Consider the following 25,570-nt stretch of genomic DNA (forward strand, 5'->3'; position numbering starts at 1 on the left):
AGAAATTAAAATGGCTTCCTCTTTGTAGCTGATGGGTTTGAGGTCTTACGAGGAAAAAAAATGTGTGCCTTCGATAGTTGCTGGCTGCAAAACCTAACCTACATTTGCTCTTTCTGATATCACTGCAATGGAAAATTTTGCGATAAAAAATCGCTCAAGTGTTGGTTTATACCTGCACGACTGTACAGCTTTGTAAGGTTTGCTCAGGGGGAAGGAACTTTGTACCGTGTCGACCAAACAAACGAAACTCGTGAGAGGCTAGCAGATTGCCTAGCTGGTTTGTTTGGATTTAGTTTCTACGACCCCCGCGCCATCATCCCTTGCCGCCAGCTTTATCATATCCCCCGGGCATGGACCAGTGGGACAGATTGGACAAGAACGCCATCGAGTCAACAACTACCACTCTGAAACAAGTCGCTAAAGAGATTGGGGATATTTTCCAGCAGACAATGAACGGAGACGTCGTACACGATGCCGACAACGCAGCCTTGGAGAACGGCACTTTGGAGATAGACGATCGAAGCGATGACGGGAAGTCGAAAGGGCGTTGCCCGTCATGGGTCAACCCGGAGAACGTCCTCCTCTTCCTCCTCATCTTTTCCGTCATCATGGGCTTTGTCCTCGGCTACCTGCTCGGTGCCAACTTCGAGTTCACGCAAGACGAAATCAACTACCTGACCTTCCCCGGCACGCTCTTCATGAACATGCTGAAGATGATGATCGTGCCCCTGATCGTGTCGAGTCTCATCAACAGCCTGGCCTCGCTCGACTCCGCTATGTCCGGCAAGCTGGGGCTCCGCGCAGTGTGCTACTATCTCGCCACCACGCTGATCGCCGTCATTCTCGGCATCGTGTTGGTGACCACCATCCAGCCGGGCAACCGAGGCAGTGCTGCCGACGATGAAGACGGTACGGAGGAGGAAGTGAACACCGCGTATGCCTTCATGGACCTCATTCTGTGAGTATAAATGTTTTGTTACTTTTCCAACTGGACGAGAGTATATACCACTCTATACATGCCCTTTAATTTTCTCATTTTGAATGCAAATGTCGAATCAAAGAACCTCAACTACGGCTTAATCGCGTTTTCCTTTGACCAGTGTTATGGGGTGCCTAGATCATACATGGGCAAAGCTTCGAGCACTTGTTACAATTCCATTTTGTGTTTGTTGGGAACATAATAAATGCGTGCGAGTATAAAAACATTGCTCAGTTTTACTTTCGTAGTTAACTTGTCCAATTCCTCTTCTCTGTTACGATAGTAATTGGTCGGAGTTTGGTCGAAACCAAGGGAAACAAACACACACACAAACATCACAAGTATATGGTACAATTTTTAAATTCGGTATGACTGCGAGGTTCTGCTACATTTTCATGCTTGACTATAATGTTTATTGGACCCAATAATTCTTTGCCAACTACTGGGTGATCTGTAAAAATTAATCCATAACTCAAATGACATTTATCCATAAGAACATAAAGAGACCATTACGAGCGCAGTCAGCTGGCAGTAGTATCAGAGTTCACTGAAATTCCTATCCGCACCTCAGCGCAAGAAGTATCATTTGATTTGATTTGATTGATTGGTTTCTGAATTTTTATTGTACACGCTCACATTGTTGATAGTACACGTATAGGAGCATAAGCATGCATACGTTGTTTACAATGTTGTATAACAAAGTGCATGTATACACGTTACAATAAATAATTCAGAGAAATCTTTGCACAGAAATCTTATAAAAATTCTTTTTCATATGCACTTACAATATAACCTCATGTGCGGATCAGCGTTTGAACAATTAAAAATATATATATATATAACTAAGAAATAAACAATATGAGCAGATGTTAATGAAAATTCTTCGTAAAAAAAGTTAGAGGTAAATCTTCTTGAAGACATAATCATATGTTACGTTTATATTCAATTACATTTAGCCTGAACATTTGTGAAGGTTGGATATCTACATACGCATATATACCTGCTTGCGTTTGTGCATGTGTTTGTTTATATGATAGTATAATTTATGCGTCAGTGATTGTTTTGAAGATGGCACGCTTTAAAGGACAAGTCCACCTTCATAAACATAAAGATTGAGAGAATGTAGCAATATTAGTAGAACACATCATTGAAAGTTTGAGGAAAATCGAACAATCCGTTCAAAAGTTATGAATTTTTGAAGTTTGTGTGCAGTAACCGCTGGATGAGAAGACTACGGCAGTGTATGAATAACTAAGATGTCACATGCGTACAACAATGTAAGGAAAATATAAAGAGATTTTCACAAAATTTCATCTTTTGAAAAAAGTACACATTCCCTTGACTCGTCACCGACATATGTTATGGGTAATATTATTCCCCCTGCCCTTAGAAAGAGGCAAGTCAAGTGCTCTTTTGTTATGCGAAAAAAAGTGAAAATATGTTAAATTTTCTTTACATTTTCTTTATACTGTTGTACGCATATGACTCATAAGCTATAGTAGTCTCCTCATACAGCGGTTCCAACACAAAGATTTGAAAAATTCATAACTTTTGCATCGATTGTCCAATTTTCCTCAAACTTTCACTGATGTGTTCTACCAATATTGCTGCATTCTCTCAATCCTTATGTTTATGAAGGTGAACTTGTCCTTTAATAACAGCGTCACATATGGATAGAAGAATGTGTTTGCTTGCGAGCGCAATATCTTTTTTTTGAAAACAAGAAGAATTTGCCTACGCTGTTACAAATATGGTCCATATTCCATATACGGACCGATTATCAGTCGTTGCTTCTCTATGCCCTTCACTTTTGCTTCATTCAGATATTTCAGACTCATATTAGGTCAAATTATTTCAGTCGTAACAAATGAATGGAAAATTCCTACGTAGTTAGCTATTACGCCATTTCGAGACGACACACCCAAACAAAAACAATGAGTAAGCTGTACTCGCCTTATGTAACGCGGTATATGCGCCATCAACGCCTTACCACTAATCATGGGTGTAAGATCTTCATAAGATAAGGCTCTTTGCGGAATACGTGGCGCCCCTTCTGGTTTGTTTGCTGACGCGCGCTAGATGAGCGTCACGTGGGTCAAAGACTACCGCCAAAGACTGATTTACGTTTTTACTTATGAATTGACTTGGGATTGTGTGTATTGTGTGTGTGTGCGTGTGTGTGTGTGTGTGTGAGTGTGTGTGTGTGTGTGTGTGTGTGTGTGTGTGTGTGTGTGTGTGTGAGTGAGTGAGTGTGCGCGTGTGTGCGTGTATGTGTGTGTGTATGTGTTGTGAGGATGCGCATGTGTGTAAGGGTGTGCGTGTGTGTGCTTGTGGGGAGTATGGCACTCCTGGTTTTTCATGATATCCCTCAGTATTCCGCAGATTCATCCTCAGGTAGACCTTTATTATAGTTCTATAGTCATTTCAGGTTGAATAAGAAAAACAAAGTGGGAGCTCGTTATTGTTGTCTTATGTAATCATATATTATGTATGATAGACGTAATAAATATATGAGGGAGAAAGAGAGATAGGGCACATACATCTTTGTTGTGTGCAATCTTTGTCGGAATCAACTCTTGTAAGATAAAATGAGTAGAAGAGCGCAGACTACGCATTCCTCCATCTAAGGGAGGGAGGATATTTATGTTGACACACATCCTTGGCTCAGGAGTGTCTTGCATGGACGGGACACTTAGGGGGAGAGAGGGAGATAGAGACAATATGAAAAAGGGGCTCGTATAGTTAGATTACGGAGAATCCCGAAATTTGTTGTCCATGCAGAGCAAGATCCGGATTTATCGTTAGAAGTGACAAGTTTTGAATTCAAAGCATCTTTTATAGCTGTAACGCTTAAATCTTCCAGTCGCTGCGATGTTGCATTCTGCGTTCGTAACTTCCTCTTTATTCCACTGCCGTGTTTGCTGATATTTTTTCTGTCGCTGATATATTTTTTAAAATATATTTCTCTATTCCCCTTCCTATCTCCCTCCATCCCTTCTCTTTATGTCTCTGAATCTCCCTGTCTGTTTCTCATTTTCTTTCTTTCCTTATTTCTTTCCTTCCTTCTTTCTTTCTATCTATCTATCTTTCTCGTACCTCTTATCGTTGCAACAAAGTTTCTCTTTGTGTATAGTTACTCTCGTTAGAGGAAGGGCGGCATAATGAAGATGTTCAGTATCCACTACCTGAGAAAACATTAATAGGTGGGGTTTTTTTTCTTTGATTCTTCTCTTCCCTCCGTCTAGAAAAAATTATGTCAAGTTACATTCGTAGTCACGTCTGAACAAACCTCTCCAGAAATATAATCATCTAGAACCCTATATATAGTGATCCTTGTGTAGTCGCGCTCAAACGGCATGAAGAACTGTATGATACTCGCTGGCATACATAGAGACAAATATACAGAGATATTATGACATTATGTTCTTACTAGTGGTTTTTTGTAAGTTTTCCTCAAACACGCACTACACAGCAGCTCTGAAATGGAAATTGAACACGTTCAATCGTGCTCGAGAGCGTCACTGTGAGACGTAAAAGTCAACAAAAAAAAAACTTTTATTAATTGCCAAAGCTAAACAAGTGAAAAGCTTGGAAACATTTGAGTCTCGTTTGTCCACGGATGTATTGAATCGAATTTGATGCCATTAGACTGAGCCCCTGTATATGTAACAAGTCTATCTTCTTCCTGTCAAATGAAAAGATCCACATTTTGATGATGAAAAATACACACAAACAACTAGATCTGAACTAAAACATTTTTCGACTTCCAAATGGTTTAGTATCAAGATCTTGTGCTCCCCCCCCCTCTCTCTCTCTCTCTCTCTCTTCTTTCAATATGTTCAAATAAACTTAGAATCGATATTTACCAGGGACGAATTCACGGGTCTGGAATATATCAGCCATTCAATACTATCATGTGGGTTAGTCAAATACCACAAAGAAATTGGATAAAGGTTTTGACGTTACACTGGGTGTTTGGATACTGCATAATTGTGATCTCCCTCGGGCAAAATATTGGCAGAACACTTTGCAGTATCCCGGACACATTTTTGGACTAAGAAATTAATGATAAAAGATACGAAACAAGATAGGACGATGACATATTTAGCGCGACCGAATTGTTTTCATTCGACATCGAAACTTGTGTTCTGTTCAATGCTAAAACCTGAGCGAACCCTAATATGCGACGTTTATGCAAATGATCGAACATTATGATATCGGTAAATATTTATGAGTGCGATGGTGATGACTGAGAGGGGAAAAAAGAAAGAAAACTGGGTTAAAAGCTGCATAGATTGATGAAAGAGAGGTGTTGCTATCTTTGCAATCCACTTAGCTATCAGTCCATATTTGAGCCGTTCCTCAATTTACGTCAATCGCCATGATATCTAAGTTGTAAGTAAACACAGCTGACATCCACCCTTATTTTCCCTCGCAGATTTTAAAAGGCAAACGTCACGGACCTAGCGGTTCCAATTAGGGGCCTGAAAACATTTAACACGTTTGATGATAAAGCAAGAAGCTACACGCATGTTACAATTTCAAAACTAGATGACAGGTTTAAGTTGATCAGACTGTTTACGCTGAATCGATTTTTGTCATTTCTTCCTTATATGCGCTTATGTCGGTTGTAAAAACTCTGTATCAAATATCTAAGACTAGAATGTTAGTCAATATCTGTAATTTCTGATGAATAAAGAAATGGGGTTTAATTTTTCATTTTACTTTGTGATAAAATTTGCTGCGTTAAGCAAAGGTGATTTATTCAGTAAAATGTGCACTGTTGAAGGAAAGTGATAACCTAAACTTCCCGATAACATAAAAACAAAACTTTTACTCAGTGATCGAAAGTAAACAAAGGGAATTTAAATTGTGTGAACATTTTATTTGAACGTCAACAGGTCCCTTGACTGGGAGTTTTATGGCTAACAAAAATAATCTACACATTCGAATGCGCAATTTAACAAATTTTAAACAATTTCTTTAATGACTCATTTCTTTGTTGTTCTGTTAAAGATTTATTTGTCTTGCTATGTAAGTGTGCGTCTTGAACATCTACACACATGTGCGTTTCTTGGGGTGTGTGTGTGTGTGTGTGTGTGTGTGTGTGTGTGTGTGTGTGTAAATGTGTGTGTGTGTAAATGTGTGAATATGTGTGTGCTTAAGCAATGTGGGGTGAAGTCTGATCCTTGACAGATGAATGAAATTGATTTTATTGTAGCCGTATGATTACGAATATCGATTTTCATGGCAATCTTTAGTTTCTTTCGTAAAACTATTTTGTTGAGGTATGAATTTTCTTCACTTTGTCTGACCTCTGCACACATTTCATTTGTACAGAGGGCAAATAAACTGAGGAAAACTTATACATCATATCTTCACCCCCTGCTTACCAGTCCCTTGCTTTCATTATCTTATCACTTATCTATCTTATCTATCTTATCACTTATCTATCACGAATCCCATTTTCTTTGCTCACTTTTCCACTAATAATTTATATTCTTTCTGGTCAGTTTATTCTGTCTTTATTTGTTACAAACTCAAAAAGCTGCATCACTTCGGTGATCCCTCGCATTTATCCCCAAGTTGAATTATCCTTCGGGTTTATGCCAGGTTCAAGTGTGTGTGTGTGTGTGTCACACACAAACACACTGCTATAGCTTCTGACCACCCGAGCATTGAGAATTAAGGGTTTCTGGGACGAACACTGCACTAGGGCTTTCTATAGCTCAGTCGGTAGAGCACCGGTCTAGCAATCCGGAGGTCTCGGGTTCGAATCCCGATGGAATCCCATTTTCTTTGCTCACTTTTCCACTAATCACTTATCTATCTCTTACATTATCATCACAAATATCAACTGTTTCTGTTGTATTACTAGTAGTAGTAGCAGTAGTAGTAGTAGTAGTAGTAGTAGTAGTAGTAGTAGTAGTAGTAGAAGTATTAGTAGTTTTCGGCATGCCTTAATTCATTCGTTTATTCGATTTATGCATTGTGCATTTATTCCTATTTGTTATTTTTTTCTTATGAAGTGATGATGATAAGTAGAGGTATTGCCTGATGCTAGTAACTTATAGTACCTCAAAACGTTACCGAAAAGTCGTAGTAGACCGGTTTACTGATGTCAACAGCTCGTTGGATTTCCTTTTCTTTTCCCCTTAGGAACTGGAAACTAGATCGTTTGCACCTGGAGTCCATTTTGGATGTGTTTCATACCTAGCTTTTTTTTTTCTTTTCTTTTTTGCCCTGATTGATAGGCATACAACCTTTGACATGAGGTCATGTATACAATATTGATAATGTTAGTAAACCGGTCTATTGTGGGTTTTCTTCTTTTATGACTGATTCTCTATAGAGCTGTACTAATGTGACTTTCGTTCGACAAAATTTCGTTCACAGGAATATGTTCCCAGCAAATATCGTGGAGGCGTGCTTTAGAACGGTAATTATTCAACCCGTGTCTTCAAACGCAAGGAGATTGACCAATACTGGCTGCGGATACCGGGACGGTGTAATACTGGAGACTGACGTCTTAGCAGGATGTTACACTGTCTTCGATTGCAGATATTGGCCTATTTCCCTAAAACTCACTTATTCACAGAGAAAATCATCCCTGGAGTGGGGTGGTCTCTGCACAGTTATAAGCACATATGACATTGGTCTCTTGCGCATAGGACACGCTGTAACAGATAGGCCCTACTTTAAAAAAAAATAGAGTTACCTTTACAACCAAAACGACATAATTCAGATTGCCATGAATTTTGCCAATTTGCGGCACTAAGTTGTGGCACTTACTATTGTCAGTGAACATGTGCACTATTTAAAGTTCGTAATATGACTAATTTTCAAGAAAGGGTCTCAAGGTTTCGCTTAGAATCTGGAAGATTTGGTCGCATCGTCTATTTACGTAGATTTCAATCACAAGTATATCTGAAGAGTTTGTTCGCAAAAACCGATAAGTCCATTTTTAAAGATTTTGAAGTACGGTCTCGGTCATAAAGTACAAAATAATACCTTTTGAATGACATATTGGTCCCCACATATAAAGGTACATTTTTGAAGTTATGGTCAAAAGAAGCAAATATTTTCTTATTTTTCTCTTTATTTTTCCTGACCTTTAATCGCAAATATCTTCATTTGGCAAATATGGACTTATCGGTTTTTGCAAACAAACTCTTCATTTTTTTATCTGGTTTTTCTTACACTGCTTCTCTTCAAAGTTATCAATGGAACACTGAAACGCGTTTTCCATTTGAGAGTGAGAGTACCAAACAGCCGATATGTGATGAAATGTGTCTACATGACTGTGCAGAAACCATACCTCAAATCTAGGATATTTTGTCACTCTTTTTTTTCTAAAATGGTCGTCGAAGAAGTTATCCAAGATCTGAAGGCTATTTGAAGGAACAATTTCTTGTCTATAGTTTGTAGACATTATGTTCTTTTTTCTTTGACCATTCTCTTTGTTTATTGTTAGGTGATTGTGTGAACTTATGCTTGTGTAAATTTGTGCCCGTATGTGATCAGGTGCTAACAGCGAGTCGAAACATTTGATTGCGTCTGGATAATACATGCGAATGAGTGTGTGTGTGTGTGTGTTTGTGTGTGTGTTACATGTGTCTGTGTCTGTGTGATAACGTGAGGTCTTAGTTCGTATTGTCAGTCTTTCAGCAAAATATACAAATTACTTTTTTTCGAAATCTTCATTTCTTTTTTCAGTAAGCCTAATTATTGTAAGTTTTCATATTTTTTTTTTTGATATTCAAATCATTATCATTGGGGGAAAGAGACAAAGACGCAGCGATGATTTAAGATTATCGCTGTAAACTCCGAGCATATCAATCTCGTTCTCAATTTTTTAGTATCCTTGTTTACTACAATATTCATTTTACAGAATTCAAAATGATGTTTTGACGTGATGTGGAGGCATGCCATGCAGTGTTCTGTGTAGAAGTTGTTCAGTCTCTTTCCTCATTCCCGTTTTATGACTCGACAGTACAAAACAGCAGCTGTCAAGACGGTGGTCACCCCTCCATCTTTGACCTCGGAGGACTATCTGAACCTGACCATGATGACCGGTCTGACCGTCGGCCAGTCCCTCGGCTTCGTCAACACCAGCTTGCTCGCGATCGGACAGAAGACGAGCGAGTTCAGGACGATGTCGCTGGCAGCGGATACGGTGGTCCAAGACATGGATTTCTTCATAGGCGACGTGCAGATGAGCTCTGATTACATGTCGGCAGCTTCCCCGAGCCTGGACCTTAGTGGGTTCAACGATGCCCTCCTGTCACTCTCGGACTTCGTGGACACACTACCGCAGACTGGACAACTCAGCAAGATGAACATGGAACAACTTGGTAATATGACTGGTATGGTTCTCGGCGCGTCGAGCGAAGCACAAGGTGTGCTTTTGCGGGAGATATCATCTCAGCAAAATGTCGGCACGGACACCCTGAACGCAACTTCTCTAGCCTTGAGCTTGATTATATCGTCCATGAATGACGTCGTGTACATGGTGGATCCTCTGCAGTTCAGTGGGCTTCTTCATACAACCAACGGACAGGTCGTGACCATGGTTGACCTCATCGCACGCTTTGAACCGGAAGACGTCGAGCTGACGCGAAGCGTCCACGTCATGAATGTGAACTTGATCAATCTCCTGCTGGCGACCATGCAGGACATGCAAGGCAGTGATCGTCTTGAGCTCAGCCACCTCTCTGCCTCCATGCAGCAGCTGTCAACCAACCTCGTCTACTTGATGGACACCTCCGAAGACGTCTACACCCTGGATGTACTCAACCAACTCATCGCCCTCCTGCACCGTATGACGAGCGCGCTTCAAGATCTCTCCGCCCTCCTGTACACGCCTCGCACGCTCAAGTTCGATGCACTCTTGCAGTTGAATGAGATAGTTGCTGAGATGAACGCCGTCACGGCTTCCATGACCGAGATCATCGTGGAGACCACCGACTATGCCGTTTTCTACCGTGGAAACACTTCGGACGTCGTCGTGACCACGTGGGAGGGCACCTACGACTACAGCATGAACATCCTTGGACTGGTGGTCTTCTCCATTGCTTTCGGCATCGTCATCGGTCGCATGGGCGAAGACGGCGAGGTTGTGTTGAAGTTCTTCTCTGCGACCAACGAGGCTGTCATGAAGCTAGTCATGATCATCATGTGGTGAGTGCTCTTTCTTATTTTCGTGTCAAGATTGACATATTATTGTTTTCCATCTTTTCTCTTTCACTAAGAAATGTGTCTCTGAATTGTAGTTACTAAAGTAAAGTATAACATTCTGCCTTTTTCCATACAGTCATTGATTGATCTATGAACTCATAGGCTTAGTATCAATTCCCAGCATATCTTATTCCGCTATTGTCTTAATGTCACATTTAATCATCTTGATTAATCATCTTTGCTCAATGCTACGTTTCACTGTTACCCAATACTAAAACTCGCAACAGGACAACATAGAAAACGTTCCAGTCAGTCAAATGTAGGAAACTGGATTCACACTATTTATTTAGTTTCTGTCGCGCAGGTTTTTTTTTTGTTTTTTGTTTGTTAATCTGTCTGTATTCTAATAATAATTCGCATGTTTAATATATGGAAAATCATCGTTAGTGTGAAGCAAATCATTTCGTCGAAATCGCATATCGATATCAAAATGATTGTTCCGTGGTTCGACGTCTGTTTTACCCATCCAATTATTCTTACTCCCCCGCTTGTGCAGGTACGCTCCGATTGGTATCCTCTTTCTAATTACCGGAAGTATGGTTGGCGTTGAGAACTGGGAGGAGATCTTCGCCCAGCTCGGTCTCTACATGGCCACCGTGCTCTCGGGCCTGGCAATTCACGGAATCATCATCCTCCCCCTCCTCTATTTGCTGTTCGTCAGGAGAAACCCGTACAAGTACCTTGCCGGAGTGACACAGGCCCTGTTCACTGCTCTGGGTACCTCGTCGAGGTAAGCGGTGATGATGACGACTTTGATGATATGAAGATGACAATGATGACGAGGTCGATGATAAAGATGATGCCTCCAATGTTGATGATGGCAGGGGTGACAGTGATGTTAATGGTACTGGTGAAGATGATCATGTAGTAGCCTTTTGCAAAGGCACCTCGCTAAACTTTCAGCACACGCGCAGAGATCAATGGACTAGCACACTCAGCGCGCGACCGGCGAGCTGCGAGAGCTCGCTCCGATCCGATCGCTGTGTGCGTGCTAGTTCACTGCTCGCTAGCGAGCCCATTGCGAGCTGCCTTTGCAAAAGGCTTATCATGTAATGGTAGTGATAACATTGACTGCGATCATGTTTGTGTGTTTGTTTGTGAGTTTGTGTGTTTGTAACCAGGACAATAAACTCTGTGCACTCGATGGTGATGCTGTTTGTTTGAGGCGAAATTATTGTTAATTACTTTTAAGTTAATTTGTATCTAGTTGTAGCGCGCTTTCTGTCGAATTTTGCAAATATTCGTATCCTTCTTGGAAGGAGCATTACAGAATTGTCTTTGTCATGAAATAATTGGGAAGATACGTATTTTGCAATTTCGTTCCGATCAATATCAGTGCATTTATACTGAACGTTTACTTATCAGAGAACGTGTTTATATGTCAAAAGAACAAAAAGCTTTTAGTTTACGCTTTATGCAACAAAATGTGTGTTGACCATTTTACCAGTTTTACTGAGTGTGCTGCAAAAAACACTACGCAGCATATTTCTAAGAGAAACGTTGAGAACAGAGTTAATCTCATCGTTAAGAAAGGTGGTTTGTCTTATTCCTGTCAAGTTCCTTCTCCAAATGCGACTCGTTTAGTTCCCGAAGATGATATCAACAGAACCCACTCATGCAAATTCCATAAACAGCTTTTACTACCAACCATAAGATGTAGAACGTTGTCCTGATGATATTATTTGCTTGCGAAATCCTTTGTTCAAACAGCGTGGGATGAAGGATCAATTATATCACTATCAAATCACTGTGAATTACGTTACTGAATGGAATTCAAATGTTCGAAATGGAATATAAGTGAAATGAATAGCAACTTGAATCTTATTGAAACATTTGATTGAATCTAATTGAACCATTGCTTTGAATCTAACTGAATCATCTAATTGAATCTGATTGAATCATTAGATTGAATCATTAGATTGAATCTATAAATGAATCATTCAATTGAATCGGATCAGAATGGATACTGACGGATTGTAACACTTCCCATTCGTAGTTCCGCCACTCTCCCCGTGACTACCCGGTGTCTGGAGGAAGGACTAGATGTCGACCCTCGTGTCGTTCGCTTCGTTCTACCCGTTGGTGCCACCATCAACATGGACGGCACCGCCCTCTACGAAGCCGTGGCGGCCATCTTCATCGCCCAAATCAACGACGTTCCTCTCAGCTTCGCCGACATCGTAACGATCAGGTAGGAAGCAATGGATTCCCGGAATTCTCGCAATCATGTTCTTCGTTAAAACTTGAATTTGAAATGTGGATGTAGCAAACGTAATTATGTTGTCCTTCCATCTGTCATTTGAACGGCATTTGTAATCATTGATGCTTTTCGTTTATCATAATTATGCTATACTCACATTAAAATGTCCATACAAACTCATATTGATGTTCCGTTATAATCATGATTGGTCACCCTTTTAAGATGCATTATCTGATTATGCTGGCGTCCTTGATCAATTTCTATTTGGATTGTGTCGATCTCTGCTGATATATTCCCCGGTTCTCCCGGCGTATCTTTTGTAAAGGTGTTTACCGCCACTCCTGTGTGTAGCTAATGGTCTTGTGCGTGTGTCTTGTGTGTGGGGTGTGTTTTGTGAGTTTATTTAGTGTCTAGTTCGCCACACCTCATTAAAAATGATAGTTGATCTTTTGCCAAGTATAGGTTGCCTAATAATGAAACGAAAGTTTCACCATGTTTAATTAGATTCTTATCCATTGAAACCACCCAGCCGAGTAGATAACTGAGAAACAAGTAGAGTGGTCGCTTTTTATGTGAAAAGGAGTTGAAGAACATGGGAAATAAGGGCTTGTTATCCGAAATTATCGTAATTACAAAGAGTCGATGTCTTCCTATTCTTTCTGATGTAGCTTGACGGCTACTTTTGCTAGTATTGGCGCTGCGGGCATTCCACAGGCCGGTCTCGTCACCCTCGTCATAGTCCTTACCGCAGTGGGCCTTCCAACCGACGACGTCGCACTCATTCTCGCCGTTGATTTCATTCTGTAATTATTTTCCCTCTTTTATTTCTCTGTACATTGTTATCTGCCAATTAAGTAACGTTGGTTTTAATCTTTTGATGTACCTGAAGAACGCAACCCGACAGTGAGCTTGAGTAAAAACAAACAAACAAACAAACAAACAAACATTTAGTCTACTGTTATGCGATATTCTCTTCAACTGACATTATTATTCTAAAATCAATTGTATTCTATTTAGAAGAAAATGATACCCGATTATGTGAATTGAGTGAATGCAGCAATATTAGGAGAACACAATGTCATCAGACAAGTTTGAGGAAAATCGGACAATCCGTTAAAAGGTTATGCGGTTTTTTTTAATGTTTTGGCACCTCCACCTACTCCAATGCAGGAAAACGATAACTGACAGACTGAAATATAAAGAAATATTCAATTTTTCTACTATAAGAAAAGAGCACTTGACTTGCCTCTTAAAGAAATGAGAATGATATTACCCTTAACTGCTTAACACAATGTCAGGAAAAAGTGGAGGGAATGTGTACTTTTCATTAAAAAATGAATAGTTGTTTTCTTGATTTTTTTTTACATAGTTGTCCTGCAGTGACGACACGAACTTTTGTAGTATTCTCATCGATAAACGGGACACTCATTTGCAGTAGTTGATGTCTCAGAGTGAATTGAAATCAAACGTTGAGTTTGATTTGGATTTTTCTGTATTTCTATCTGAAATTCTATAGGGACCGTTTCCGAACCATGGTGAATGTTGAGGGCGACTCTTTCGGCGCGGGTATCGTGGCCAAGCTGTCCAAGAAGGACCTGGAGAAGCAAGATGAACTGGACCGAGAAGAGGTGAACGGAAAACCGCACTCGAACGGCAGCGTACCGACGATGAACGGCAAAAAGTACGAAATCACCGACGACGAAGGCGTTATACACGCCTATACGAACGGCGTCTACACTCCAAATGAGGAGATAAACACGCCGTTATAAATTTGCACCTCGTGTTGCTTGCTTCCTTTATTTTATTTTGTGATCAACTTAAGAGACGATCTCATCACCTTCAGCATTGTCCCATGCACAATGATAGGATAAGAGAAAATCACGAACGAGTTACGAGATATCATTCATTCTGTTATGCAGCTGTTGCATCATCACACTCTGTTGCATGTCATGCATGCTATGATGCCATGTGTGACTCTATGACCAACTACTACTAACAAAAAGAAAATAAGAAATCCTGCAAATTTATGAAATGTGGCGAATGAAAGAAGGTGACTTTGAGAGGTCGGACATTTAGCGCGTGTCGAAAAGGGGGAAAGCGTGAAAACATCGTGCGCATCGCTCATGAGATATAGCTAGTCCGGGGATGACAAGTTTGTGGGAAAGTACATCCACTGACTGTATGAACCTCTATGATGCTCAGGAGGAGGGGCGGACAGTGAAAGTTGGCGAAATCCAATCAGCAGTTGGCTGACGAAATAACATGTGGCGTGATCAGGCCTGCTGGTTGGGGAGAAGAAGATCGGGAAAGATCAGAAAGCTTCAGCTATTATCATTCATCCCCACAGCGATGCTCGTGCCTTCAGCTGTTCAACCACGCCTGTCCACCAATAACTCAAAGACACCTTTAGTCCGTCTAATTGATAAGGTGCAGCTTGCAGGTGTACAGGGAGAAAGCAAGTTAGGAAACACGCATGTGATTCGATGAGAACGGCCGTCGAAAGTTGTCGGCATGCGTGGTGTCGTTTTTGCCATGATTTTGCCGTTTATCACACCATGCACGATACATTTGAGACATTTTGGCCACGCTTTCGTAAGTGGAACGGCATGGCGTCCTAAATCTACTGACCAAGATTTGTGTTCGTCGGTCTGTTTATCGTACAATGCACAATAATACAGTTATACGTTTGTAAAATGTGCATTACAATGCAACCCAAATGTCTAATCTGACGTCTGGCAGTAAATAAATTAAAATTACCACTTTACAACCGTCCGGAAAACTGACCAAGTGATGAGCACAGTGAAGTCGTCAGTTCAAGTCGTCATTAAAAGAAAGAGAAGTATATAAGGGTTACAAGGCCAGATCAAAGATTGCCTATCAATGCAATATAGGTGTATGCATCATTATATAAAATATACATAAATGGTTACAAAGATTCTATTTTTTCCACTTCTTCTTCAAAAATCTGGACTTAATTGATGAATGCACTCTCCTGTTTGATCGACAGTCTTGTATCAGCGAGAAAATGATGTTATCAATATGGGTCATATTTTTCATTCACACGAAATCATATGTTCCCTCCAATTACTTAATGCTTCGCGTGTTATTGCGCAGGTGTGAAGTTGACAAGCCGTTGACGAGGCCCGAATATGGTGAAGTATTTATTTTTTTCGTGTTTTCGTTAATGGTTTTTTGTTGTTTTTATTGCTTTTGTTTTTTATTTCGTTTATTGGCTGTTGTTGTTGTTGTTGTTGTTGTTGTTCTTTTCTCTCTCACACTGTACCAGGCTGAAAGTCATGAGAGACATGTATTTTGGCCGAGCTTCCAACAAATATCTATGGGTCATCAGGGCCTATAATGCACATTTCAGTTTGATTAGTCGTCTAACTCCAAAACAACCCTTTCCCCGACGATCGTTCAATAACAACGCTAGAATATTTTACTATATTGAGCTTAAGCTCAACATGATGCGTTCAAAATGCACAGCTACAATTTATATTGTAACAAACTAAAAGATCTAAAAAAAAAAGCTCCACAATAACCTCATTAGCGATATATTATCGAATTATCAACGTGATGAAGACGTGTATCCCTGTTCTACAGATAACAACAGTGCGTTCTTAAATTGTTCAGTTATAGTTGACACTGAGCTCATGAGCTCGAACGTCTTCACATATACGTGCCGAGTGATTGTAATTATAGGACAACCACAGATAGTAAGTGCATTACCATGCATTACCATATTAATTTGACTCATACTAAAGTAGGCAGTAAGCAGACAGATTCACGTCTTTTCCATGATTACCTTTTGCTTCCCTGTCAGTTTTTCTCCCTATAAGTTGTTAAATACCTTATCTGTCTATGTTTTATCTGTCACAAACGAAGATAAGAATTAGTGATGATGATTTGTCATTGTGGCGCAAACTGTCATTGCTGTAAAGTGCCGTGGCATCTGGAGCACTAGGGGACAAAGGTCACTATTGTCACGAGAATAATTTGTTTCTCAAATTAAGATAAGCAGGAGCAATGGTTAGCTCAAACGAAAGGCCAAATTCTCAACTTGATATCATTTTTGGCAACAATTCAATAAATCAATTCTTTTTTTTCGGGAGACAAAAAAAGAAAAGAAAGAGAAGATATTTTATCTTCTCTCTGTATCCTACATCGTATCAAAATGTCTACTGGCACTAACTGACTAACCGGTAACTTTGATACAATTCAGTTTAGTTCAGCAATACTTGTTAAATCTCAAGCGATCTACTATCAAAAAAAAAAAATAGTGGCCGTTGTTTGATATAATGTATACTCAAACTCGCTGCTTAGACGTTACACATTGACATAGATTTTATAAAGGTTCGTCCTGTTAATAAGAGAAGTACTACAACAACTTTAAGAATCATGTATTATACACTGCCCGTTTAACAATGTACTGCCCCTGCTTGAAAGAATACAGTGTCCCACAGTGTTGTTCACAATGTGTTCACATAGTCGGCTATGTGACAACGCTCGAATTCAACAGTGTGAAAAAAAAGATTTCACACTCTGTTACCCCTGCTGGAGAGAATACAGTGTCCCACAGTGTGAAACTCAATGTGAAACACATTGTGAACACAGTGTGAAACAGAACATTACTATGTGAACACACCACAGTGTAAGATCAACTTCACGCTGTTAAATTCGAGCGTTTTCACATAGTCGCCTATGTGAACACACTGTGAACACACTGTGAACACACTGTGAACACACTGTGGGACACTGTGTTCTTTCAAGCAGGGATGGTTTTTCACTTAGTGTTCACATAATAATGTTTTGTTGCACATTGTAAATTGATGATTAACGATGTGTTCACACTGTTAAAATACTCGAATCTAACAGTGTGAAGAGATTTTACAATGTGTTTCTCATTGTAGTTTACACTGTGGGACCATCACATGCTTAATTCCATCACGGGGCAAAGCTCGCCTGTGTGCGAATAGGGAAATAGTCTGATGCCAACGGGGTGTTATCAAGTTCGGGTAGTTTTGCGAAGCTGCAATTTCATATACTCAGTCCTAAAGTTTGAATTATTTAGGCCTTCTGCAAAATAGATTTCAAAAGCCCCCATCGTTGACACAGCTTTTCTGCTTAAATACTTAAATTTCCAGCACTTATGTTGCGAGATACCTTTTCTCAGCGACTGTGCAATTTCCAGTGCTGATCATTGGTACTTCTGTTTCTGGTGGTTTTTCGAATACTCCAGTGCAGTATATAGCTATTTCGTGTGTAAATACATTTTCATTGTAAATACTGTCATTTACACCAGATAACAATAAGCACAATATGTATTGTATTTTCTCTTTCCTTTCTTCCTCTATTTTGTTTCACTAGCAAATATGTTAAAGGCGTTTGTTACTCTCAAACTAACCGTATGGAAGTAGCTCAGTAATGTTTTTTTTCCCTATCATTAGAAGTGACAGTGGGGCGTTTATGTAACGTTCGTGTTAAATCGTTATCAACTAATGACATTTCGCATTGGGGCGGGGCCAAATTTGAAACCTTACGCCATTCATTTCATTGTCATATTTTTCCCTTCGAATGTGATGATATAAATCTCATTTATTGAAATATCCCCTGTATGCCAAAGGAGCGTATAGTTAACACATGCAAATAATGTTATTGAGTAAAATGAAGGTGGCATATCATCTGTTCTATCTGGGAAATTGCCCATTAAGGAATACGATTTAGATTAATCGTCGCATACAATCATGACAATAGTTTATACAACGTAAGGTTTTAGCTCCAATGTCTTCTTGAAAAGAAGAAACATGTCTGAATATGCGTACAACATCAGATGGTCATTGCATTCAGACTGCCCCCTCCCCTGGGACTGAATAACTGCTGTTGGTGTCACCAGTTTAAAACAAGAAACTCTCAACTTCCAGTTGATTGATATTTTCCCTGGGGCAGAAAGAAGCAATTTACTCTGTTTGCTACTGATAACATTAAGACTTCGTAGAAGAACCAAATTTAAAAGCTGATTCTTTATCTATTTGACAAAACTTCCAGAGACTGAAGACGAAATTGAGGTCATGGCGGTTCAGGACTAGATATTCTTTGATCACCGCATATAAATAGCCTTGAATAGGTATCACAATTTCTTAATTGTTCTTTTTTCAGCACTTTGAAGCAGATAGTGCAATTTATATCGATACATATGCGTTCCCCAGTTGGGGTTCCTGATCCCATTCTTTTGAATGGACCAAGTATCATCAATGATTTCTCTGCGCAGCTGTTCCAGCCAATGTGCTTTGTTCAAGTATGAAGCCTATGAAATGCCGAGATAGACTGCATGGCTGTTAATGGCTGGCCGTGGTCATATCTTCGAAATGTATTATATGTATGTAAATAAAATTGTTATTCATGTCGAATATGGCTCGCATTCTGTTATCGTTTGTTGAAATGATGTAAATGATCGCCATATTAGAGAGAGACAGACAGGTAGCTGAAAAAAGAAAACTGAGAAAGAGGAGGAGGAAGAAGAGAAAAGGAATAGGAAATGCGTGGATCGAGGGTTGGTTATGATGGTGGATATATGTACATACAACCAAGCAAGCTTTGAAAAAGATGAATGAATAAATCCCATAAGCTTTCAGTAAATACTTGAAGGATTAGAATACAGCAGCCGGAAGTCAACATGAATGAAAGGCGAGACTAGGGGAGGACTTCCTGAAGTCATGTGGAAGAATGTCACAAATTTTCATGACGACGGAAGTGAAGAAGCTGGTGATGATGATGATTTCGATTGATTTTGTTTTTAATGATGATGATAGGGAGTGAGGATTCTGTTGATAAAAACTGTGTGGCAAATCCTAATTACAGGAAACATAAACAGTAGATCATGGTGATGGCAAACAAGAATAAACAGACACGGATGAATGTCACTGTTATAATCGACTTGAAAAATAGGTGAACAGCTATTAACAGAAAATATAAAAATTACAACAAGATAGTGATGACAGGGCGAATAAATTGAAGGAGAATGTTGATGAGAAATATGTTGGTGGTGATGATGATTTTGATGATATTTGTGATATTCATGTACATTGTTTGGAAATGAAAATGAAAATGAAAAAGGACTGAACGCATGAAACAATACACCTAATAGTGTTGTCGAAGAATAAAGCGATTGATGAATGTCACTATGAATCGACTTAAGAAATTGTTGAAGAAACTATGACGATTATTAAGATGATGATGATGACGAGGAGTAGGAGTAGGAGAAAGAGGATGTTGATGAGGATGAGAACATTGGTAGAATGATGGTACTTTTGGTATTGGCAACGCGAGCGGTAATGGTTGATGAAATCAATGGTTAAAGAGATTAACGAAGATGATTAGGATAGGTGCACGGGGTGCCCAGATTCCCTGACTTCTATCGCACGCTTCTTTCTCTTCAGCAATGTGCATTTTATTGAAGGTCTTTTCGTTGGCCAGAGCGGTAAGTGTATTTATACAAGAACATATCAAATTATATCAATGAGAATTGACCTAAGCCTTAAAGTGGGATAAGCAAAGATCGGTGTGAATTGGGGTCAACAGTCATGATCCACGCAAATGGAAAAATTATAAAAACGTAAATTGTCAAAATAACACAAACAACCATATCGAGAGATGAGCTATCTAGCTGATGCAAATGTCTTATTGCTCATCTATTGATCAGTTACAACTGCGTCAGCAACAACCATTATCATTGTGTGACCTGACCACTGCATAAGACAGTAATCTCCAAAATAATGACAGTTCATACTCGATTGGTTTCCTGAGACGACTTTGTTCTTGTTGTTTAAAGAGTTGTGCAAAGTCCATGTTTTATGGCTTGATTAGTGAAAAAGGCCTGTCGTGGCAAACGATCGAAGGTTTATGGTGTCATCAAACCATCGACATTACACACCACGCCGAACTCATCAAGCGTTTTAGGGGCGTGTCTGTCAATAGGTAGAATTAGAAGTACACCGTTCAAAGTTCAGGTTCTCCAGGCCAGTGCAAACAGAAATAGTGATAACAAGATGTACAGTTTTGTTAGGAAAATGGCCCACTCCACTGGTAATATTGGGGCACTGAGAAAGGTATATCTATTTTAGACACCAGTGTCTGATCATTAAATGATAAATGGCTGTAACTGAAAATTTGTGAAGAAGATGATTTACTATATAAAAGAACTGTCAGCAGTTTCTGTCACTTGTCAAAAGCTATAGCCCTTGTTTGCAAAGAAATTAAACATGGTGTCAAAAGGAAGTCATCTACTCGAAATTTTGATCGACACAACGAGTGGTGTAAAAATGCACAAATATCGATCGTGCTTCAATTGTTGTCAGACATTACATTGAACTTTAATTTCCCTTCCGCATGTCTACGTTAATTTTGAAGACGTCTAAATTAAGGAAATTATAGAACCGGACCTTATTGATTAACTTTCTTTGCTTTCGTTATAATTCTAGATTCCATCTGACATATTTATGCACAGATCCCGGAATTCCTTGTACAGAAAGCTATACAAACAAATTATCTTATGACTGTCTGTATTTATAAGGCCTATTATAAAACATTTATTTGGAAAGCGTCGGTGTGAACGTCATCATACAGTAAACGGTGATTTTAGTCGTGAAGAAATTTTGTTCAAAGCGTTGTCTGTTACTTCAGACATGTCAGAGGGGATGCTCCTGACTTAGAAGTTCTTTGGAAAATCTTGATCCTATTCTCCAACCAGACACACGTTCATTGCAAAACTCCATGCCTGCGATCATTGAAAAGGTTATGCAGGAAAGTAACTTTCCGTCAGTATGCGCAGTAATATTTCGACTTACTTAGTATTGCATTCCTCAAATATATATAATTTCTTGTTGTTAGGAAAGTGTTAAAACCGGCCAAAACAGAAAAGAAGACAATTACAATTTCACATGATTATCAAGGTGAACCCACTATTCGTTATTGACTCTTCTTCCGTTTCATTATTGTTGCTATTGAGCAAAATGCAAAGTAAATGGTTGCCCGAGCTCGTTTCAATACACATAACTGAGAAAACAGAGTATTACAATAGAGAACTGTGTACACTCAATGAATCTCTAGCACCTGCCAGAGATAGAGTAAAAATAGCAAGAACATGCCTCGGTTGTCTGAATCTTCGTTGTCTTCAAATATGTCTATTTTACGCCGGAGGCGGATCAGGTTGTATGAGGGAAGAGGGGCTGGTATATCGTACTTGCGAAAGATCAGTGTTACCTAGCAAGAGTATTATGCAAATCATTTAGTGGGATGTTTGTGTGTGTGCGTGCGCATGTGTGTAAGTATGCAAGCAGAATGTATGTCTGGATAGATGGATAGATAGACAGGTAAGGATATACACTCACCAAAAAAAAGAAAAGAAAGTAAACCCTTTTTCCATTGCATATTCCTCATAGAAAATTTTGGTAAAAAATCTTTGTGTCATATACCATATTAAAGGTTATTTAATTGGCTATCAACCCAGTAGGTTAGCACAAACGGAAATTTTACGAATGAGTAAACACATTCGTTTTTGTCTTTCAAGGAACATAAGCAAAAATTGCAGAAATTGACATTTGTCACTTATTTGCAAATGCTCTTCACGATAGCATTCATAAAAAAAGATCAGTTTAGCACACTGAGAGACATGAATGAATAGCAAAAAATAAGTTTTTATTCCCTTGTATCTCTTTATATCCTCAAACAAAAAACAAAGTGGGAAACAAAGGGGTGAAAATAAACGTTTTTTGTCACTTCAAATTCAAATGACATAGGGAGTTAGCTGGAAAGGTGATAAAATGGGAAGAATTTCTGTATCAATCATTCTTTTAATTTGGAAATTTTAGAGCTCATGAGACAAATTCAACAACCAAATATCATGTTAAATTTTCTTAATTTGAAAAAAAAATCAAATTTCTACCATTTTTGTTAATATTGCCTCTTCTCTAATGTCTCTGCTGTCATTTGAATTTGGATTTGACAGAAGATTCTTAATTTTCTCCGTTATTATTATTTTTTTTTTTTTGCCTTTCTTCATCGTTGGGGGCTACAAAACATTGTAGAGATCTAGTGGGTGAATTTCGCCATTTGATTTTTGTTTCTTATTGTGTTAAGTTTGTCTTTTGTTCTTATTGTTGTATGGAAGAGCATATTCGCATGAACAGATGAATGAGAACTTGTCCGTTATTGCAATGTTTACTTTTGTGACTTTGAAGAGAAAAACGCATGTGTTCTACTCTTGCGTCAAGTTTCCCTTTTAATGACCTATATACCAGGTTGATAGCCAGTTAGATTACCTTTTATATGGTACATGAAGTAGTAATATTTAGCCAAATATTCCATGAGAATATGAGCTTGAAAAAGTGTTTACTTTCTTCTTCTTCTTTTGTTGAGTGTATATATAGTATAATATATCATAATAAAAATATGATATAATATAATATAATATAATATAATATAATATGATATAATGTTATATAATATAACATAATACAATACTATATGATATAACATAACATGATAACTAATAGAAAGCAAGAGAGGAAACGGTGTATGTATGTTTTATGGAAGAGACTATAATATGATTATTACGTCATTTTCGATTCGATGTGCAGTGCGTCAAAGCGCGTAAGGATTTAACATTTCATACTCACACTGAGCACTGAATTTTACTTGGCATTCAGAAGTAAAATATTCGAAGGTTTTATCATTTAAGCTTATCTTGGATACATGTGTACCAAAACAGGGGACTTTGCGGGAAATATCATACCTGATAAGCAATGATATAGTGCACTCATACTGTTAACCTTATCTCATGCTGGGTTAATAAATTACATTTCGTAATATCCTGATATAATAACTTATCGGGGCGGATATGATAACATCGACAAACATAAACCCACCTAATTGACGTGCCTAGAGTAATGCCAAAAGATGTGATTGAATCACACTGAGCAAAACAAAGCAAAATAAAACAAAACAACGTATCAAAATAAAGAGAATGGAGGAGACCGAACGCAGACTATTGTTTTTTATGGCATGCACAGCAAAGATGAGGCAATACGATTTGTCGCTATAGACAACTGCTAGATATTGAAAAGGAAAAAACGAAAAGTCCAAGTTTTTGCATCGATTGTTTGAGTTGTCTACAATATATATAAAAGCACTGCCCTTTAATGGACCTCTCGTTTTGTTTCTCAGAACATAGATAATGCAATAAGTTTGGTTTGAAACTCTGTGTACCTGTTTTTCACTAGATAATATTACCATTCATTTTCATCTTGCAGTCGACCAAATGTTTACATTAAAAAAAAAGTATAATTTTTATCATATATTATGTTCCCTAGAAGAAAAAAGAAAATAAACTGAATTTAATTGAATTGAATGTATTCATTGATTCCTTTCTTTTATCTCTGTTTCTGTGTTGCGTGCGCTACGAAGAATGCTGGAAATAGTGATTTTGTTGTTATTGTTTGTGCTGGTGTTTTTGGCAGTGAAGGTGTTCCCTGTTGCTAATCCTTTAGAAGTAGTTCTGTGGCGTCTTTGTGCGTTTCGCTTTCACTGTTTGATTGTGTTTGTGTGTTTTTTTTCTTTGTGTTTTGTTGGTCTGTTTGTTTGTTTGTTTGTTTCATATTTTACAACCTGTGTCTCAAACAGCATCGTAAACAGTTTTCTTTGTGTTCTCTCATTAGAAACATATTTTAGTGACCGTGAATTACAAACATGTATTAGAACATTATAGTGGTAAATTGAAACCGAATTTGTTTCTTTTTAAAGCTGTGTCAAAACTGCTTTGTCATATCAATATTTTTACTATACCATGATTGGCGTGCAGTGCGCCAAATGGTAGCATAATATACCATGCGCAATGTCATGCATGGTAACGACAGTAACACAACGTAATGCTTAGAGAAGACTACAGAAAACAAATGCTTGTACAGACAGAAAAACAAAGAAAATAGACAAACTTAACCCCATCACTATAGATAAAAACGTGTAGCGGGCAAGACTTCATGCAAATACATGCATTGTATCATCAAGGTTTATGTTGCTATAGTTTGCAATGGCTTCAGCTCAATGAATTCGAAACTGAGAGGAAAATATAGTTCTTCGCCAGCCCTCAATAAATCATGAGTATTTCGTCATAAAAATATACTGTATAGCCATTTAGATAAGGGTCTTTGTTATTTACATAAACCGAAAACAAATGAAGATAACTCTTAATCTGTCACTGGCCTCTGTATGACCGACTAAACCAAGTATAGGCCTACTAAACCGAGATATTGATGTTTGCTTATTTGACTGTCCCAAACCAGGTGTCGAACGTAAGGAAGGGAGAGAGAGAGAGAGAGGGGGGGGGGGGTTACACATATGAACGAAGTTACATGTGTATTATGCGTATGTTGTGTAAATATGTGCTATTGTTTATGTTGGAGATGGAGAAAAAAATAATAATCTTGAACTGAACTGAACTGAACTTAAGTGAACATAGTGTACTAGCGTCTGTCAATGACCCAAATATCGCTGGAGTAATTGCAAGTAAATTGAGCATAGACAATGACAGAAACAGAGCGAACTGCAGCCGAGCCAAAACACGAGCTCGGCTGCAGATCATAGGTTCGATTCTCTCCCGAGTTAGAATCAGCCAAAGGCCATGAAAGCACTGACCTTAGATCATATCGTTATACATAATTGAAGGCAACGACCCTTGATACATATATTTTTTCACGCCTATGAAATTCCACTGTGCGCGCCTGTAAGAATGCGACTGGCTGGAATGTTCCCCAGGGAGTGGAGAGTGAGCACTGTTGGAAATAACATGTAGGCCTATCCAGTGACCGGCCGGGGTAGTATGCGCCTTGAGCACTCTACAGAGTGGATTTGGCGCAATATAAGTCATATATTATTATTATTATTATTATCATTATTATTATTATTATTATTATTATTATTATTATTATTATTATTATTGTCATTATTATTATTATCATCATCATCATTATCATCATCATTATTATAGCCTATCATTATTATTACTATTACTATTATTATCATCATTATCATTATGACTACTACTACTACTCTGTATTATAATTATTGCTATTATCATTATTATCATTATCATCATCATCATT

At 38.6% G+C, this 25,570-nt stretch overlaps 1 protein-coding gene across 2 annotated transcripts; it reads left to right on the plus strand.

Annotated features, from left to right (window-relative positions):
• The first annotated feature begins 208 nt into the window (after positions 1 to 208).
• Positions 209 to 15,272, plus strand: LOC139733702 (excitatory amino acid transporter 4-like). Of its 2 annotated transcripts, none has more exons than XM_071644516.1 (7): positions 209 to 958; positions 7,376 to 7,418; positions 8,928 to 10,159; positions 10,713 to 10,946; positions 12,213 to 12,407; positions 13,085 to 13,219; positions 13,933 to 15,272. In XM_071644516.1, the coding sequence occupies exons 1-7, from the start codon at positions 351 to 353 to the stop codon at positions 14,183 to 14,185; spliced, it is 2,700 nt and encodes an 899-aa protein (XP_071500617.1). In that variant the 5' UTR covers positions 209 to 350; the 3' UTR covers positions 14,186 to 15,272. The 2 variants fall into 2 exon arrangements, with proteins under 2 accessions (XP_071500617.1, XP_071500618.1); XM_071644517.1 differs by having other exon boundaries at positions 8,973 to 10,159.
• The last annotated feature ends 10,298 nt before the right edge of the window (positions 15,273 to 25,570 follow it).

The sequence above is a fragment of the Diadema antillarum genome, unplaced genomic scaffold (assembly GCF_040938485.1).
Source record: "Diadema antillarum isolate AM-2024a unplaced genomic scaffold, OU_Dant_1.0 seq00000486_RagTag, whole genome shotgun sequence".
NCBI classification, from domain to species: domain Eukaryota; kingdom Metazoa; phylum Echinodermata; class Echinoidea; order Diadematoida; family Diadematidae; genus Diadema; species Diadema antillarum.